The sequence below is a fragment of the Antechinus flavipes genome, chromosome 4, assembly GCF_016432865.1.
Source record: "Antechinus flavipes isolate AdamAnt ecotype Samford, QLD, Australia chromosome 4, AdamAnt_v2, whole genome shotgun sequence".
Classification (NCBI taxonomy): Eukaryota; Metazoa; Chordata; class Mammalia; order Dasyuromorphia; family Dasyuridae; genus Antechinus; species Antechinus flavipes.
Window position 1 is genome coordinate 207,527,515 of NC_067401.1, and position 16,581 is coordinate 207,544,095.

The 16,581-nt window shown below is 46.6% G+C and overlaps 2 protein-coding genes across 2 annotated transcripts; one reads left to right on the top strand and one right to left on the bottom strand.

Annotated features, from left to right (window-relative positions):
• The first annotated feature begins 3,750 nt into the window (after positions 1-3,750).
• On the top strand, positions 3,751-9,784 carry HSP90AB1 (heat shock protein 90 alpha family class B member 1). Its single transcript, XM_051997055.1, has 12 exons — positions 3,751-3,867; positions 5,498-5,644; positions 5,990-6,196; positions 6,285-6,444; positions 6,551-6,684; positions 6,830-7,135; positions 7,396-7,561; positions 7,675-7,865; positions 8,000-8,147; positions 8,250-8,518; positions 8,789-9,122; positions 9,396-9,784. The coding sequence occupies exons 2-12, from the start codon at positions 5,498-5,500 to the stop codon at positions 9,503-9,505; spliced, it is 2,172 nt and encodes a 723-aa protein (XP_051853015.1). The 5' UTR covers positions 3,751-3,867; the 3' UTR covers positions 9,506-9,784.
• Positions 9,785-9,850: 66 nt separating this feature from the next.
• SLC35B2 (solute carrier family 35 member B2) lies at positions 9,851-15,049 on the bottom strand. The gene is made up of 4 exons (XM_051997060.1): positions 14,957-15,049; positions 14,227-14,420; positions 13,954-14,108; positions 9,851-11,505 (listed from the first exon to the last, which is right to left on the bottom strand). The coding sequence occupies exons 1-4, from the start codon at positions 14,965-14,967 to the stop codon at positions 10,570-10,572; spliced, it is 1,296 nt and encodes a 431-aa protein (XP_051853020.1). The 5' UTR covers positions 14,968-15,049; the 3' UTR covers positions 9,851-10,569.
• Between the last annotated feature and the right edge of the window lie 1,532 nt (positions 15,050-16,581).

Here is a 16,581-nt window from a genome sequence, read left to right on the forward strand (position 1 = left end):
AGTTCTTTTTGGGCTATAAATTCCTTACTTCTCCACAGATCTGAGTGATCTATCCCGTTTATATATAAATCCCCTAATTTATATATAGTGTCACCTTTTATGTCTAAATCATGAATCTATTTCAATTATATCTTGGTATAGGGTGTTAGGTGTTGGTTAATTCTAGTTTCTGCCACACTATTTCCCAATTTTCCCAGCAATTTTTGTCAAATTGGTCTGAACTCAATCCAGAAGCTGAGGTCTTTGGGTTTATCAAACACCAGGTTACTATAGTCATTGACTATTGTGTCTTGTGAACTTAACCTATCCCACTGATCAACTACCCTGTTTCTTACACAGTACCAAATGGTCTTGATTACTGTCCAGCTCATTTTATAGAAAAGAAACCTGAGACAAACATGATGAAGTTGCCCACCTAAGGTCACACAGCCAACATCTAACATTATCTAAGGCCAGATTTAAATTCAGAAAGACATTCTAATTTCAAGCCTATATTAATGTGCCAGAAGAACTAAACTCTATCTTCTGCCTGACATTCCTGGGGTGCTCTTCGGCCTTTGTCTCTTTAATTTTCTAGGTTTCTATCTGTAGAGGGCTGGAACTTTGGAGAAATATACTTGAAACAGGAATACTTACAACAAGGTGTTAACTCAGTGGAATTGAAGAGATGATGGTTCTCTAGTATACATATACTTAGTACTTAGCATGGTGATATAATGGTTCTCTAGTTCACACATACTCAGTATGCTGTAATGATGTAATTACAATACAGTATTTAAGGACTGAGCCATCCTCCTGATGACTCTCCTGCTCCTGCACTCCTTCACTAAGATCAAGACTGGGTCAGACTGTGACAGACACAGACTGTAAAGGAGACTGACCATGAAGAAGACAATAAAGACTCTAGACTCTATTCCTGACCATTCTCGTGGTGTCTATCTTGCTGAGATCAAGATCCTTCCAAAGGATCTCCAGAAAGCTAGCCTGCACAGTATACCATCAAGTCAAAATCTTACTAGTAGAATCCCCTAGCTGATTGATTTCCCATTTCTAAAACTTTCCCTTCTGAGGTACACTCCATCTTCTCTCTTATGATCTATTTATTTATAAGTTGTTTCTCCCAGATTGGGAGCTGGCTTTTTGAAGACGAGGATCATTTGTTTTTACCTTTTTTTGTAAGCCTAGCACTTAGCACAATGCTTGGCACATTAATAAATGTGCATTGCCTTGACTATCTTTGACTGTGCTCTATCACTATGCTAAATTCTGCCCCAGACAGTTCCATCCTCTTATCTCTGTCTGTTGGGAATTGGAGAACTCACTGTACAGAGACTTCTGTATCACTGTTCCCATGCCCTCTATTATATCTTCCCCAGAGACATGAGTGTCCTTGGAATTTCTCAAATCATTCTCTAAAATCTATTTCAATCCCCAAACTAGTAACATCTTGAACCACATCAATCCCGTCCTGACAACCAACATTGCCACACAGTATATGTGAGTGGCTGAGTCCTGCCAGTGTGGGGAGGTGAGGTTTCATTCTAGAGTTTGTTATGTTTCTCACTCACAGAGCTCTTTCTAAAAGCTAAGTTATGAAGGCCTTTGGCAATTGCATGGGCTCTTCTCACAACCTTATAGTGTGGAGGAGAAGGGGGATGGGGAATAGTGTCATCTTGTGTGAAATGACTTTGCATTCTTTACCTACTGTGGGAAAGGCCTAAAACAGACTAGAGGGATCCCCTCAAATTCCTGGACATTTTGCACACCTTGGGGGAGATATTCTTCCCTTTCCTTCCCGAGATAACAGGGATGTGAGAAGAACCAGAAAGGGAAAGATATTGACAGCTGCTTCTAAATTAATCTGGAAAGAACACAATTTTCCAAGCTAATCCCCACTGCCTTTGGGGTGGTGTGTTAGTGGGGCTGAGGAGTGGGGACTGTCTTGGGTTTAGTTTCCAGGCACGGTCCTCTTAAAGGGATAAGTGGAGAGGGTCAGAGAGGGGGCAACAAGCTTTCAGGGTATCTCTCCCCTCCTTCTATGGGAGCCTCAGTAATGAGAGAGGTCGCAGGAAGAAAAAGAAGGGTTTAGTGTGGGTGGATGGGTGGTGGTAGATCAGAGGATGGGCATGGATGAATTAGCTCTAATCCTCATCTGGTAGAAATGGTGAGCTGCAGAAGGAACAACGGATAGGGTTATGATGGTGAGGTAATTGAAAAGGGGAATCGAAGTAAGAAAGGGTGATTTGGGGGGAGGGGAACAAGCATGCATTAGGTGCCTGCAATGTGGCGGAGCACAGGGCAGAGCACTTTAGAGGAGGTTGGGGGGAAGGTGAGACGGGATTGATAGAAAATGAGGCCGAATGTAGATGCGGTCTGAAGGATGCAGAGGATACAGAAGATGCAGGGCTGGGCGCTGGCGTGGGGGATGGGCCCAAGGCCTGCAGGGAGCCCGGCCAGTCCAGGTCCGCATTGGCGCCTCAGCTCGCGCTTCCCAGGCCCAGACCCAGTTCAGGGAAGAAGCGGGGGTGGGGGCGCCGTGGCGTCGGTGCGTGGTGGGGTAGATTGGGGAGAGGGGGGAGGAGAGACACGGGGGAGGGACCGAACTCGCGGGAGGGGAAGGGGCGGGGAGAACACTAGACTGGCGTGGAAACTGCTGGAAATGCCGCAGCACCGTAGAGCCACGGCTTCCGCCGCCGAGCTTCTCAGCAAAGAGTCCCAGGCAGCCCGCCCTTCCCCCTGCCCCTTCTTCCCGTGCTGCTGGGGGTGGATGGAATTAGCCTGGGCTTTAATTCTTTCTCATATATTTTAGGGGGGGGACGTTTTTGCGGGATAGGTTGTAAATTAATTCTAGTCTCTATCCTCCAAAGATGTACCTCCGCCATAATCCCCCTTCCCCTCCACGTGTGCCCCCTCCCAGTTTCTCTAACCCCCGTTTAGAAAAAAGTCCCTGGATTGTTCTCGGGTGCGACCCCTTCTTCTTTCACTGGCAGATCCCACGTGGGCTGAAGGAGGCCAAGGCTATCTCATGGTTTAGCCCTTACCTCTAGAGAGATTGGGGATGTGTGTGACGCTATTTTAAGGAGGATGCCTTCTCCAAAGGCAGATGACGCCAAGGGTCTCGCGACCCTTAGACCAGGTCCTCGCTTCCGACTCTCCCTGAGAACCTAGTTTCGTCTCCTCCTGTCCCTCGTCCCAAGCCTCCTAGAAGAGGACGGGGAAGGGTCCCGAGCCGCGTCGGACCTGCCCCGTTGACTCTTTTCGGGTTACGTCATTCAGCCAAAGAACTTTTTTTTAATCCTAGCTAAGGGTCAGGATCCCTTGAGCTCTGGGTACCTGAGAAGCCAAAGCTGCTCAGATCCTGCCATTTGGAAGCTGTCAGGCTGTAATGGGTTGGGGCGAAAGGGGGCAGGAAAGGGATTGAGAAGAAAGGAGTAAGCCACCAATGTCCAATCTACATACATAATGGGTGACTCTGGGTGACTCGTTTCCCTGGACTGTGCCTCCGTTTCCTCATGTGTAAAATAACTAGATAAATCTCTAAAGAAGGGTCCTTCCAATTCCAGGAATCTCGTTTCTAGAATCTGGGTATGTGTACATGTGCTTGATGGGAGGGGGAGGGAAGGAGACTGGAGGAGAAAGTCGCGGGGAGAGCTCAGATACTGCAGGTGCGCAGGCTGTGAGGCGGCCCCTTTAAGGCGGAAGGATTCGCCTGGGAAGCTCCGACGCTATCGGTGCGCTGCCAATATATAGAGCGGGTGGGGGCGGCCGGCAGCTTCTCTTGTGCCAAGCTCCTCTCGGTGCTCGGTCTTTGGAGCCGCTGAACTCAGCACTTCCCTGAACCGGCCTTCTTAGCCGCAGCTACTCAAGGTGACGTATTCCCCACCCGCTAAAACCGTTTAATACCTTTTTTTCTTCATTTCCTACTAATTCGCATTTATCACAACCGAAAAGATCCCTTAAGGCTTCCCCCCCCCCATCTCCACCCTCCCCCCCCCCATACCCGCAGACCGTTCAGACCTTAGCTGTTTTCGGCAATGCGCTTTCTTCCTCCCCGTCCCCCTTTCTTCCTTTCACGTCGGGGGAAAGTTCGAGGAGGGAACGACAGGTGCGCGGGGGCCCGTTGGTCGCGAACCTCGTTCCCAGTGGGAACGGGTTAGCACGTGGTGGCCGCGCCGGTCCCCGCGGGACGCTGCCATGTTGAGCTCGCGCCGCCACTTCCGGCGGCTACGGAGAGCGAGAGGGGCCTTGGGCGCACCTGTGGGGGGGAAGGGGGGCATTGCGGGGGTGACTCAGCACCGGGTTGGGGGGCGGATTCCTCGGCTATTCTGGTCCTTGTTTTACGGTTGTATCATTACGGGTATCTTGGCCATTTAAGTATCTTTCCCTGTTTATTTTTTTCTCGGCCATGATTGCCACATTTTTCAGTTCGCTGTGGGGGGGAAGAGGCGTAGTTAAAAAAGGGAGGAGCAGGTTCTAGAACATTCCCGGGCTCCCTCCCCCTCCCCTTGCATCGGGCCCAGATTGTTCTGGAAGCTTCTGGAGCCTTGCGCCCCGCCCAGGTGCCCGGATGCAGGGATGGCGCCCATGCCCCCAAGCGGGGGTGGTGGAAACATCGTACCCCCCTAGATGGGGGTGTCTCCCCGGAGACTTGGATAATTAGCCCATTCCGGACCGCCGCCTTTGCCGCGGTGCCTCATTTCATTCAGAGGAATTGGAGACAGAAATGCTGGGGCTCTTTGTCCGCATCCTTTGTCATCCCTTGTGCCAGATCTGGCCGTTATCCTGATTCTCCCCCCCCCCCTTCCCCCCGCGGGGGCGGGAGCTGCTGCCCTTACATTTGGTTACCTTGTGTTGAGTGGCATGAGGGAGGGAGTCAGGCAGGCCCCACCCCAAGAGCCTTCTGGGGAAGCTGCACTAGTCTAGCAAGTCTGAGCTTTCCAGATGAGCTGGGCCTTAGGGATGCTAATGCATGTTTTAATGTTACTTCTTATTCTTCATCTCACCTAGCTGTGCTAAAGCTCCTCCCATTTTGTTAGTGTGTATTGAGTGTTGTATACTTAGTGGGGGAGAGGAAGGCATTTTAATTATCAGCATGTCTTTTTAAACTGAGTTGATAGGCTTAAATTGGATTTCTCTTTATTTTATTTCTAGTTCTAAGGAATTTCAGCCTAGGTTTTTTTCCCAAAATATCAGTAAAGGCTCTAGGCTATTATAAAACAATAAAATCTTTAAAGTTAATTTCTTCTCCCCATGCCAAAATTACTGGGGTTTTTGATGGCCTTTGGAAAGTATAAAATATTATTTCCAATATCTTAGTTTATTATAGAGTATTTGCCTTTCAGGATTCTTAGGGTTATTTCAAAACAACCAAATTTAGTGTTTTTTGTTTTTTTTTAATTGATTATTAGGTAACTGAATCTGGCATATGGATAGGAATCATTGGTTTTTCTCAGATAAAGGAGGCTAGATTTTTTTATGTATCCCTTTGTTTTTGAAGATGCCTGAGGAAGTACAGCATGGAGAGGAGGAGGTGGAGACTTTTGCCTTCCAGGCAGAGATTGCCCAGCTTATGTCCTTGATTATCAACACCTTTTATTCCAATAAGGAAATCTTTCTTCGAGAAATCATTTCCAATGCCTCTGATGTAAGTGCTACTATTGGTAATGTTAAAATAATCTGGAGAGGGAGGGGATAAGACAAAGGTGGTTGGTTCCCTGTTTTATCTTGTGACTCTTGTGATTGCTTAGTTGCAATGCAGTATGGAGAAGGATATGAGATTGTGTCATGAAAAAATTAAGGCTGGTCTAAGGCATGTGCTACAAACGTCTTGATAATTGAATCAATGAATACAAACTTGACTAAACAGTATAATTATAGATAGTAAACATTGATGGTATTTTGGAAGAAATGGAAAGTCAACCTCTCTGAGTTGTAGAGAGGATAAGGGGATTGGCATGTTTTGTAGGGATGGTTCTATTCTCTCTCCTAGGCCCTGGACAAGATCCGATATGAAAGTCTGACAGATCCTTCTAAACTGGACAGTGGTAAAGAGCTGAAGATTGACATCATCCCCAATCCTCAAGAGCGTACTCTGACTTTGGTAGACACTGGCATTGGCATGACAAAAGCTGATTTGATCAATAACTTGGGAACCATTGCCAAGTCAGGCACCAAGGCTTTCATGGAGGCTTTGCAGGTATGACATCTGCCATTGTATTTGGCACCAGGGTTCCTTGATATAAACCTTTTCTTTATATTCTCAATTTCTTTGTTCTTTCACTTAGGCTGGAGCAGACATCTCCATGATTGGTCAGTTTGGTGTGGGCTTCTATTCTGCTTACTTGGTGGCAGAGAAAGTAGTTGTTATCACCAAGCACAATGATGATGAACAGTATGCCTGGGAGTCTTCTGCTGGTGGCTCTTTCACAGTCCGTGCTGACCATGGTATGTAGCTTGGCTTATTTTGAATTGAATAAAATTTCTTTGAATTAGAATATGTAGGTTAAGAAACTTTGGTTTTGTTTCTATTCCAACTAAATTTTTATTTCAGGTGAGCCTATTGGCAGGGGCACCAAGGTGATCCTACACCTGAAAGAAGACCAAACGGAGTATCTAGAAGAGCGGCGAGTCAAGGAGGTAGTAAAGAAGCACTCACAGTTCATTGGCTATCCCATCACCCTTTATGTGAGTACAACTAGCTTTTACGTATTCTTTTTTTCCTAAACAAGTTTATCATAAAAGACAAGTGGTTTAAAAAAATCATTCAGATTAATTTTTGATCTGTGTAGACCTAATTCAAACTGAACTGTTTGTTTTTGGCTGCCCCTAGTTGGAAAAAGAACGAGAGAAAGAAATCAGTGATGATGAGACAGAGGAAGACAAGGAGAAAGAAGAGGAGGAGCCAGCTAAAGATGAGGAGAAACCCAAGATTGAAGATGTAGGATCTGATGAAGAAGATGAGGGTAAGGACAAAAAGAAGAAAACCAAGAAAATCAAGGAGAAATACATTGATCAGGAAGAGTTGAACAAGACCAAGCCCATCTGGACACGAAACCCTGATGACATCAGCCAAGAAGAGTATGGCGAGTTTTATAAGAGCCTCACCAATGATTGGGAAGATCATTTGGCAGTAAAGGTAAGAAAATCTTGTGTGTCAAATTGTGGGAAAACATAAAAAGTACATTTGGTACATAGCAGATGAAATGCAAAATGCACTTTACTGAATTGTTAAAGAGCTGTTTTCAGTGGGGTATCATTGAGACTTTAGCAAGTCATACTTTGGGTCTATCCTAAGCCTTATCCTGCAGGGTTTTTCTCCTTGTAGAAACCTTAAACTTCTGATTTCAAGTTTTTTGAGCCAAAGTGGGGGATAAAAATAGTTCTTTGCCTCCCTAGCATTTCTCTGTGGAGGGTCAGCTGGAATTCAGAGCTCTGCTCTTCATCCCCCGCCGGGCTCCCTTTGACCTCTTTGAAAATAAAAAGAAGAAGAACAATATTAAACTGTATGTTCGCCGTGTATTCATCATGGATAGTTGTGATGAGCTTATTCCCGAGTATCTTAGTAAGTATTCTTGTTGGGGATATAATGGGCCTACCATTGTTTCCTTTGTGAAGATTTTAATTTCTAACTTTTAACAAATAGTGACTGGTTCTTTTAAACTTGCATTTTTGTAGATTTTATCCGAGGTGTGGTGGACTCCGAGGATCTGCCCCTCAACATTTCCAGAGAGATGTTACAGCAGAGCAAGATCTTGAAGGTCATTCGTAAGAACATTGTCAAGAAGTGTCTAGAGCTTTTCTCTGAACTGGCAGAAGACAAAGAGAATTACAAAAAGTTCTATGAGGCCTTTTCAAAAAACCTGAAGGTGAGCATTTTTAGAGGAATACTTGGATGAATTGAGCAAGAGAGATTGCTAGGGAGGACACTGGCCTTAGCTGAGCTTTTATATGTATATTACATGTGTACTAATTTGTATTTGATGTCTTCTCTTCCCCAAAGCTTGGGATCCATGAGGACTCAACTAACAGGCGCCGTTTATCTGAACTATTACGTTATCACACATCTCAGTCGGGAGATGAGATGACTTCCCTGTCTGAATATGTATCTAGAATGAAGGAAACCCAGAAATGCATCTACTATATCACTGGTAAGCAGAGACTGGATCTTCCTAGCTTGAGTATATTGACATACTGGGATTCCTGGTTAATTGGTATGACATGCTAATCTCTAATCACTTTATAACTTGCAGGTGAGAGCAAAGAACAAGTGGCCAACTCTGCTTTTGTGGAACGAGTACGGAAGCGTGGTTTTGAAGTAGTATACATGACAGAGCCCATTGATGAGTACTGTGTGCAGCAGCTAAAGGAATTTGATGGGAAGACCCTGGTCTCTGTTACTAAGGAAGGATTAGAACTTCCAGAAGATGAAGAAGAAAAGAAAAAAATGGAGGAGAGCAAGGCAAAATTTGAAAATTTGTGCAAGCTAATGAAGGAAATTCTGGATAAGAAGGTTGAGAAAGTAAGTGGAACTTGGGAATGATGATGGTTGGATTCTTTTGGTACTTGGGAATTGCCTTTCAGTTTTATCCTAGATTTATGACCTTTGGAATAATTGCAGCCATTTTTTGGATGGTGGGGTTTTTTTTCCCTTTTTAATTTTAATAATTCTTGTACTTGGGGAAGGAAAGCTATTTCATAATTTAGTATGAACTTCTGATAGATGCTATTCCACAGGATATTCTGTACTTAGACTACTACTTAAAAATTAAAATTTTAATGTTTCTTCTAGGTCACAATCTCCAATCGCCTGGTGTCTTCACCCTGTTGCATTGTGACTAGCACATATGGCTGGACAGCCAACATGGAACGCATCATGAAGGCACAGGCATTGAGAGACAACTCCACAATGGGTTACATGATGGCCAAGAAGCATCTGGAAATAAACCCTGATCACCCTATTGTGGAGACTCTCAGGCAGAAAGCTGAGGCTGACAAAAATGACAAGGCTGTGAAAGATCTGGTTGTGCTGCTATTCGAGACGGCTCTGCTGTCTTCAGGTTTCTCCCTTGAAGATCCCCAGACTCACTCAAATCGAATCTACCGCATGATTAAGCTTGGTCTTGGTGAGTATAATGTGTTAATTGCCACGAATCAAGTGTATTTAAAAAGACTAGTGGAGGGGGTACTCTGGCTCTATGTTGAGGAGGACTTGCAAATTCCACCTGAAACCCAGAGTTTTTAAGCATGTTTCAAAAGTTTTGATGACCATTTCAACTGGGAAAGGGGACCAAAGGCCTGATTGATTTTGATATCCTGTTCTTGTGCTTTGATAAAGGAACTCTTTTGAGGGTTGGAAAGTTTGCTTAACACATGGTATTATCTATTTTTCTCCCCAGGCATTGATGAGGATGAGGTGACAGCAGAAGAACCCAGTGCTGCTGTTCCTGACGAGATCCCCCCACTTGAAGGAGATGAAGATGCATCCCGCATGGAGGAGGTGGATTAAACAAACCTCTGCATCAGACCCCACCCTCTGTATAGTTCCCTGTGTTTTCCCACAGCAGCAGTCACAGGCCCTGTCCTGCCTGGCTCCATCTGCCAATGTCTATCTAGTGTTTTTTTTTTTTCCTTCTGTTTTCCAGTGTATTAGGGCAGGGCTTACAGGGTCCCTGTTCCCCCTCTCCTGATATGGGGAGTAGGATGTTGTGTATTGTGGGCTGTTAATGTTTATTTTGTTCTGAAATTAAAGTATGCAGAATAAAGAGAATGCAGTTTTTACACGGAACTGTTGCAGCCTTGATTTACTGGACAAAAGGTTCAACATTAGGTTAAGAAAGGGAAGACCCCACTATTACTTGAAACCTGAGTTTATTTCTCCTGGGAAGAGTTAATATATTTACCCACAATCACCAAAATTCAAGTTTCATTGCAGTGCAGGTCTGCTTGGCAGTGAGGTTTTAACTGGTAGACTGGTCCACACTCTTACCCATTCTGTTCCCACCCAGTCCCCAATGCATACACAGGGTCCATCCCCCTTGCAGCATTTTTTAATTGAGTAAAAGTTACATTTTGAAGTACCAAAAAAATTGGGTTTAGCCCAATAAGGAATAGGCAATAAACTGGTTTGGTGAGGCCATCTTCAGCAGTCGTCTTCCCTCCCCCCTCTCCCTTTCCTCCTTGGGGACTAGCAGTAACCCTTGTGCTTTTCTCACCAGAAAAGAAATATGTACCTTTCAAGGGTCAGGAGAGAACATTACGAGCCAGAGCTAGGTGCTGGCCTGGCACGAAGGAGGGGTGATATAGTGGAGGGAACAGTAGAAACCGGTCAGCAAGGTTACAATAGCAGTTTAACAAACTGAATACTGAAGGGGAGGGCTGGGTTCATAAGAAAACCAGTACCTTGAAATCAGGATTCATGATTCTTAAGGCAGAGGTGGAGGTTGCCCCCAGGCCCCAACTTTTGCAGGAGCTGGTGTGTGACTTTAGAATAAACACTGTTCTCCAGCCATAAAAGGAAGAAAATCCAAAAATAAAGGGGTCACTTCTTCCTCAACACCATTTTTTCCTGTCTCAGACCTTTTGTATTGGAGCCTCACTGGGAGGCACCTTTCCCCGCTGCTTCAGGCGCCTTTTGGCATACATTCTTAGGAAGAGGGCAGCAAAAACGACTGCCATGCCCAAACCTCCTACCACAGTGACTGTGTGGCCATAAATGAGACAGGAGAGAAAAATAGCAAAGGCTTGCCGCAGGGTCATGATAATGGTGAAGGTGGCAGCACCAAACTGCCCAATGGTATAGAAAATGAAGAGCTGGCCAAAGGCCGAGCAGATGGACAGCAACAGGGCATGGGCAGCAAACTCTCCGTGTCGCCCCATGAACCTCATGGCCTCCACCAGAGCCCCTTGTTGTATCAAGGAGCCCACTGTGAGGAGACAGGAGAAGAGATTGACCCCAAACATCATTTGCACCGAGGACATCTTGTAAGCAAATAGGGCATCTTGCCAGTTGGAGGTAAAGCTGTCAAAAAGGATGTAACCAGCAAGCAGGATGAAGCCAGAGAGGGTGGTGGCTGGGGAAAAATAGTGCTCAGGCCCATTGGACAGCAGGAACATGCTTACCCCAATAGAAATGAGGCCAGCAGTCAGGTATTCCCAGTGCTCATAACTGCGATGGGATATTAATTTGCCCATTAGCATTACAGGGATCACTTTGGAGGCCTTTGCCAGCACCTGTGTAGGGAAGCTGACAAACTTGAGGGCCTCATACTGGCACCAGCTGCTAAGGATGTTGGAGAGGCTGGCAAAGGAGTATCGGTACATAGGGGCCCCGTGCCGGGGCTGTTTGCAGAGCACACAACACAGGCCAGCCACTGTCAGTGCTAGCACTCTGTTCATCAACACCAGGAACTGGGAGTCAGTGAAACGCTCTCCAGGCATTTTATCTGTTGCCCCATAGTTTCGTGTCATTACTCGCTCCTGTAGTACACCCCAAGTCAGGTATGATATCTGGGAGAAATCGAAGAGAAAAGTTAGGAACCCATTGAGAACGTACTTGGAAGAAGAGGTCGAAAGTGGGGAGGAGAAATATACAGACTGAGGAAGAGAAAAAAGCTGGGAAGGTAGAGAAGAGGTAAAATTAATTTAGGAGACAAAACAATGGCAATCCTCCCTTTCCAGAGAAAAGTCAAAAACACATTACAACACACAATTATCTTTTGCTTTAGAGTCCACTCTCAGTTACAGAACCATTCCCACTCTACCTACATGTTTGAGCCAGAAACTAATTGAAATGTAAAAACATATCTGGGAGCATTTTCTTTGGTTGTGTTTCCAGATAGTCTTAAGTGACAGCCTCACCACTGCTACCCCGAGGGACTGAGAAACTGGAAAAGCACAAGCTCCATCTGCAGGATTTATTCTGAAAATGTTCTAATCACTGCTTGGTTACTGTGATTTTGCCCTCGTTATCTTCAATTTTGTACAAATCATCTAATGCTTGCATTTTATTTTTGATTCTTCAAAAGCTTGCCTAGTTTGTCTTGATCAAGTGAAATCACAATGCTTTTAAGTTAAACAGTCAACGTGGGGGACCTGTAGAAAGGAAGAATGTACTGATGTGTACACACACATGCACGCAGCACACATCTTTGTATCCCCAAGTCAAAAAGGTATCAATCACTACAGCTTTGTATCCCCAAGTCAAAAAGGTATTAATCAGTACAGCTAAGTGACCTAACTTTCCACCTGTTTTCTAAACACTGTCCTAAGGTCATAAAATAAAGCATCTAAACATCCAACAAATCTCTCTATCAGATCTTCCATGGCTAGTATCATATTTGGGAAAATAGATCTTAAAGAGAAGGGGAAGTTGTCCACACAAGCCAAAAACATCCACCACCTTCTTTCTCCTTGAGTCTTCTGTCTTAATGATACTCTGCTCTCTTGGTTTTCCCTCTTCCCTGTCTCACTGCTCTTTCCTAACCTCCTTTGCTGGATCTGGTCTAAGTTATGTTCACTAATGGTAGGTGTCCTCTTCTCCATTATATTATCTCACTTTGTGATCTCATTGGCTTCTTCTTCACTACTCTCCTGCAGGCCCCTGTCACTCACAACCTCTACTCCATTTTCTACTCAGATGCCAGAATGTTCTTGTCACACCCTTATTCAATAAACTTTAGTGGATTCCTGTGTCCTCTAGGATCAGATGTCAAATACTTTAGCATTTGAAGCTCTTTATAACCTGTCCAGCCAGCTTTCACCTCAGCCACCCACGTGATCCAGTGATACTGGCCTTTTTGCTGTTGTTGAATAAAGACACGTTCCCCCCTCCCAACACAGGGCGGGTTTCCCAGGCTGTCACTCATGTCTGGAGCATTCTCTCTGCTCCTTTCTTCCTGTCTTTTTCCAAGTCCTAGTCAAAATTCTGACATCTTCTACCCTGAAACCCTTCCTGATCCCACTTAATTCTAGCACTTTCCCTCTGTTGATGGTCTCTCAATTTGTTCTAAATATGTTTGTACATAACTGTTTAATGTTGTGTCTGTTAGACTGTGAACTCCTTGAGGGTCGGGAACTCTCTCTCATCTTACAATGCCAATACAATGTCTGGCACATTGTAGGCATTTTAACAAGCTGCAGAAACGCTTACTCTTTAGCCCAAAGTTACAGTTTTAAGCACAGATTACTAGGGAGAAGGAGGTATATAAACCACATCCCCTCACCAGTAAGAAATGGCACATTAAATCTGCTACTGATAAGCACTGTGGTGGTATGGAATGATCTGGGAACAGAACCCTGGGTTCCAATCCAAGTTCTGCCACAGTGTGTGATGAAATCTCTTCATCTCTCTGGACCTCAGGTTCTTCATCTGTCAAATTGAAGGCACTGTACTAGATGACATCTAAGGTCCTTCCCAACTCTAAAGTGTCTAAAGTGACTGAGAATCAGTCAGCCAGCTCTCCTCACTCTTCCCTCTCACTGTCATTGCCCTTAGGAGAACTCCCTATCCAAGAGGGGCTATAATATTATTACAGAGGACAGATAGCAAAGAGGAGTGCTGACCTAGGAGGCAAGAAGACCTCAACTCAAATGCTATCTCAGACAGCCTCAGTTTCTTCAACTTTAAGATGGGGAAAATAATAGTACCTACTTTGCAGGGTTGTAGTTGAGGATAAAAGGAGAGGAAGCATGAGCACCCCTTCCTCTCTAATCATTTAATGTAATGCCTACCATATAGTGCCGATACAGAAATCAGTTATTCCTTCCCAATCTGACTTGTTATTCTATACCCCAATTCCATATTGCAAAATATTGTTGGAAAATAGAGCACAATCTAGGGGCTTTATAGCTCATGTTAATGGCACAAACAGCTCACTAATGGCGAACAAGTCAATCAAAGAAAGCCAAGCCATCAGCACTTTCACCAAGCACCCCCTTCATGCAAAATTGACCTACCTGAAGCCCCCCACCACAGAAAAGCAGCTTGAGGACCCGCCGAGTCCTGGTGGTTTCTGTCTGCTCTGGGCGGGTAACTGCTGGGGGCTCATCGGAAGGCTTCAGCTCATTGCCAAAAACACAGTCTCGGATAACAGGGAAGCAGAGGCCCCGGCCTGGGGAATGGTTGGGTGGGGTCAGGCTGGTTGCCTCAGTCTCCCACCTTCCCCCTCACGATCTCAGTGGACCCACGAACCCCTCCTCTCAATCCTCTGTCCCACCCCTCAAGCACACCTGTCTCCAGATAGTTCCTTCGCTTTAAGTACTGCACCAGAAAGTAGCCAGGCACCATAAGGCTAGCATAGCCAACAGTGTTCACCAGGAATCGGACGAACCAGAACTCTGTCCAGTGCTCGGGGGCTGCCTCCGGGGCCTCCCCTGCCATTCCCAGAGTGGGGAAGGCGGCCAGCACCAGCACTGCCCACCACCTGCATGGGAAAAGAGGAAGATTTGTATGTATGCATCCATCTGGGGAATACTTTCCTCTGACCCCCGAACCCCCACACTTTGCTCCGACCCTATGGGTGAAAGGGGGCTCCCCATCCTTCACTCTCATTAAGTTCTCCCATTCAGCAGGACGAAGGGGAATGGGAAGCCCACCAAAGAACGTTCTTTCCCCGCAGCCTGAACAAAGATGCTCTCTTTGGGGTGGGGAAGAGCCAGCCAGTAGGGCGCCCCTCCTTTCCCTCCCTCCTTCCAAGGGACGGGCCCGCCCCTCGGGCTACACAAGCCCCTTCTGTTCCCTGCTCCGGCTCACCGAGCATCTGTCCACGCCGCGGCCAGGCAGCGACCTTTCCGCCACCCATCACCATCCTGGTTCCTCCTGTCCTCCCTCTCTCCTTCCTCCTCTTCGCCCCCCGCCCCCCAGCCCCGGCAGCTTCCTCCTCGCCCGCTCCGTTCCGAGGGTGGTCACGTGGAGTTTGAGGGGGTGGGTCACGTGGGGGGACCGGCCGCTCGTGCTCACCTGCGTTCCATGGTCGCGGCAGCCGAGGGGGAAGGGAGGAGGGGAATCCGGGGCACACGGGGGAGGGGGGGAAGGGAAAGGGGGAGGATTCTGAGGGTCCCGGGAAGCCGCTGCCGCCGCTGCTTCCTCCTCCTCCTCCTCCTCCCCTAGACTTGAGCGGCCGCCGGAAGTGTCATCCACCAATCTCCCAGCCTCCCGGGGCTCCCGTGGCTCCTGCCACGCAACACAGCCTCGGGCCGGTACCGCCCCCACTGCACCGCCGCCCGACGGATGGGAGGGGAAATGCAGCTTCGGGGGCCGGCGAGGACCCTGTCTCACAGCACCCCCTCGTGGTCTACGGGAGAGCTTCAGCTCCGCAGCTCAGAAAAGGCCGTGTTCAGCACCTGAGAGTCGGCTTGGGCCTACCAAGACTCTACCCCAGCTGCACTCTCCTGATTTACGGGAGAGTTTAGCTCCGCAGCGACGAGAAAACTCCACGCGCCTGAGCCAGCCTCAGAGACTACCAAGAACCCTGTTCCGCGGCGCCACCTCGTGGTCCGAGAGGGAACTTCAGCTTAAGGCACATTTAAGAGTGTGAGTTGCCCCTTCTCAGGGGGGAATTTGCAACCCCTTTCTCCACTACCTCGTTTGGGGTCCCCTGGGAGTCCCGAGATCGTTTTCTTCCAGTTTGACTCAGCCCCCTCCACCCGTTCTTCCTCGGTAGCAAAGAAGTTTTTCTCCTTCCACAAATTCAACATTTGGAATCTTAATTTCTTAAAATGAGGAAGTTGGTCTAAGAATTTTTTGTTATTTTCAAGCTTTGATATTCTAGGCCCCATTTGCTCCTTTCGCTGAAGCCTGCAGGCTCTAAACAGATGCTCCTTCTCCACCCCACCCCACCCCCAGCATGTTTCCAAGTCCCAGCTAAAATTCCGCCTTCTACAGAAAACCCTTTCCATTCCCCTTAATTCTGGCCCCTTCCCTCTTGCTGATATCCAATATGTTCTGTATGTCTTATTTATAGAAAGATGCTAGCAAGCTGTCTCCAGTAGACTGCAAATTCCTTTAAGGCTGGCACTGTTCTTGTGATCTCAGGGCTGACACCAAGGTTGACACCTAGTAGATGCTATACATGCATATACAGTCATGTCGCTTCCCTCCCCCTCCCCCCCTTATTTTTCTTCATGCCCCAAAGGAATAAACTAAAAAGACCTTTGGGACCTTGACCAAAGCATTTTTTTCTGAGCCTATTTCTTCATCTGTAACTTAAGAGGGGAGAGGGAATAAACTTTTATATCAGCACCTTCTACGTGCCAGGCATTGTGCTAAATGCTTCATACATATCTTATCCTTCTTTGATTTTCAGAACCAACCTGCAAAGTAGGTGCTATTAGCTTCATTTTAGATTTGGGGAAACAGAGGCAGATCTGTCCAGGATCACCCAGTGAGTCAATATGTAGGCAGGATTTGACCTGAGGTCTTCCTTTCTCCAAGGTCAGCACTTGGACCCTCTTTGCCCTCTCTAAGAATCTTGCCCTGCTTGGATAGGAAATTCCCTTAAGGACAAGGGCCCCTGTCTGTTGTTATCCCAAAATACCAATGTGCTAGACAAGGTGTTTACGCTGGCAAGGACAGTGGGAGGGAAG

What these genes read in the sequence shown, in the direction of transcription:
- HSP90AB1 (XM_051997055.1), top strand. Translation starts at nt 5,498, where the DNA reads ATGCCTGAGGAAGTACAGCATGGAGAGGAGGAGGTGGAGACTTTTGCC. An exon ending in CACAGTCCGTGCTGACCATG is followed by an intron (nt 6,445 to 6,550) that starts GTATGTAGCTTG and finishes TTTTTATTTCAG; the next exon opens with GTGAGCCTATTGGCAGGGGC. An exon ending in TGGATAAGAAGGTTGAGAAA is followed by an intron (nt 8,519 to 8,788) that starts GTAAGTGGAACT and finishes TGTTTCTTCTAG; the next exon opens with GTCACAATCTCCAATCGCCT.
- SLC35B2 (XM_051997060.1), bottom strand. An exon ending in AAGGAACTATCTGGAGACAG is followed by an intron (nt 14,109 to 14,226) that starts GTGTGCTTGAGG and finishes ACCATTCCCCAG; the next exon opens with GCCGGGGCCTCTGCTTCCCT. An exon ending in TCTGTGGTGGGGGGCTTCAG is followed by an intron (nt 11,506 to 13,953) that starts GTAGGTCAATTT and finishes GATTTCTCCCAG; the next exon opens with ATATCATACCTGACTTGGGG.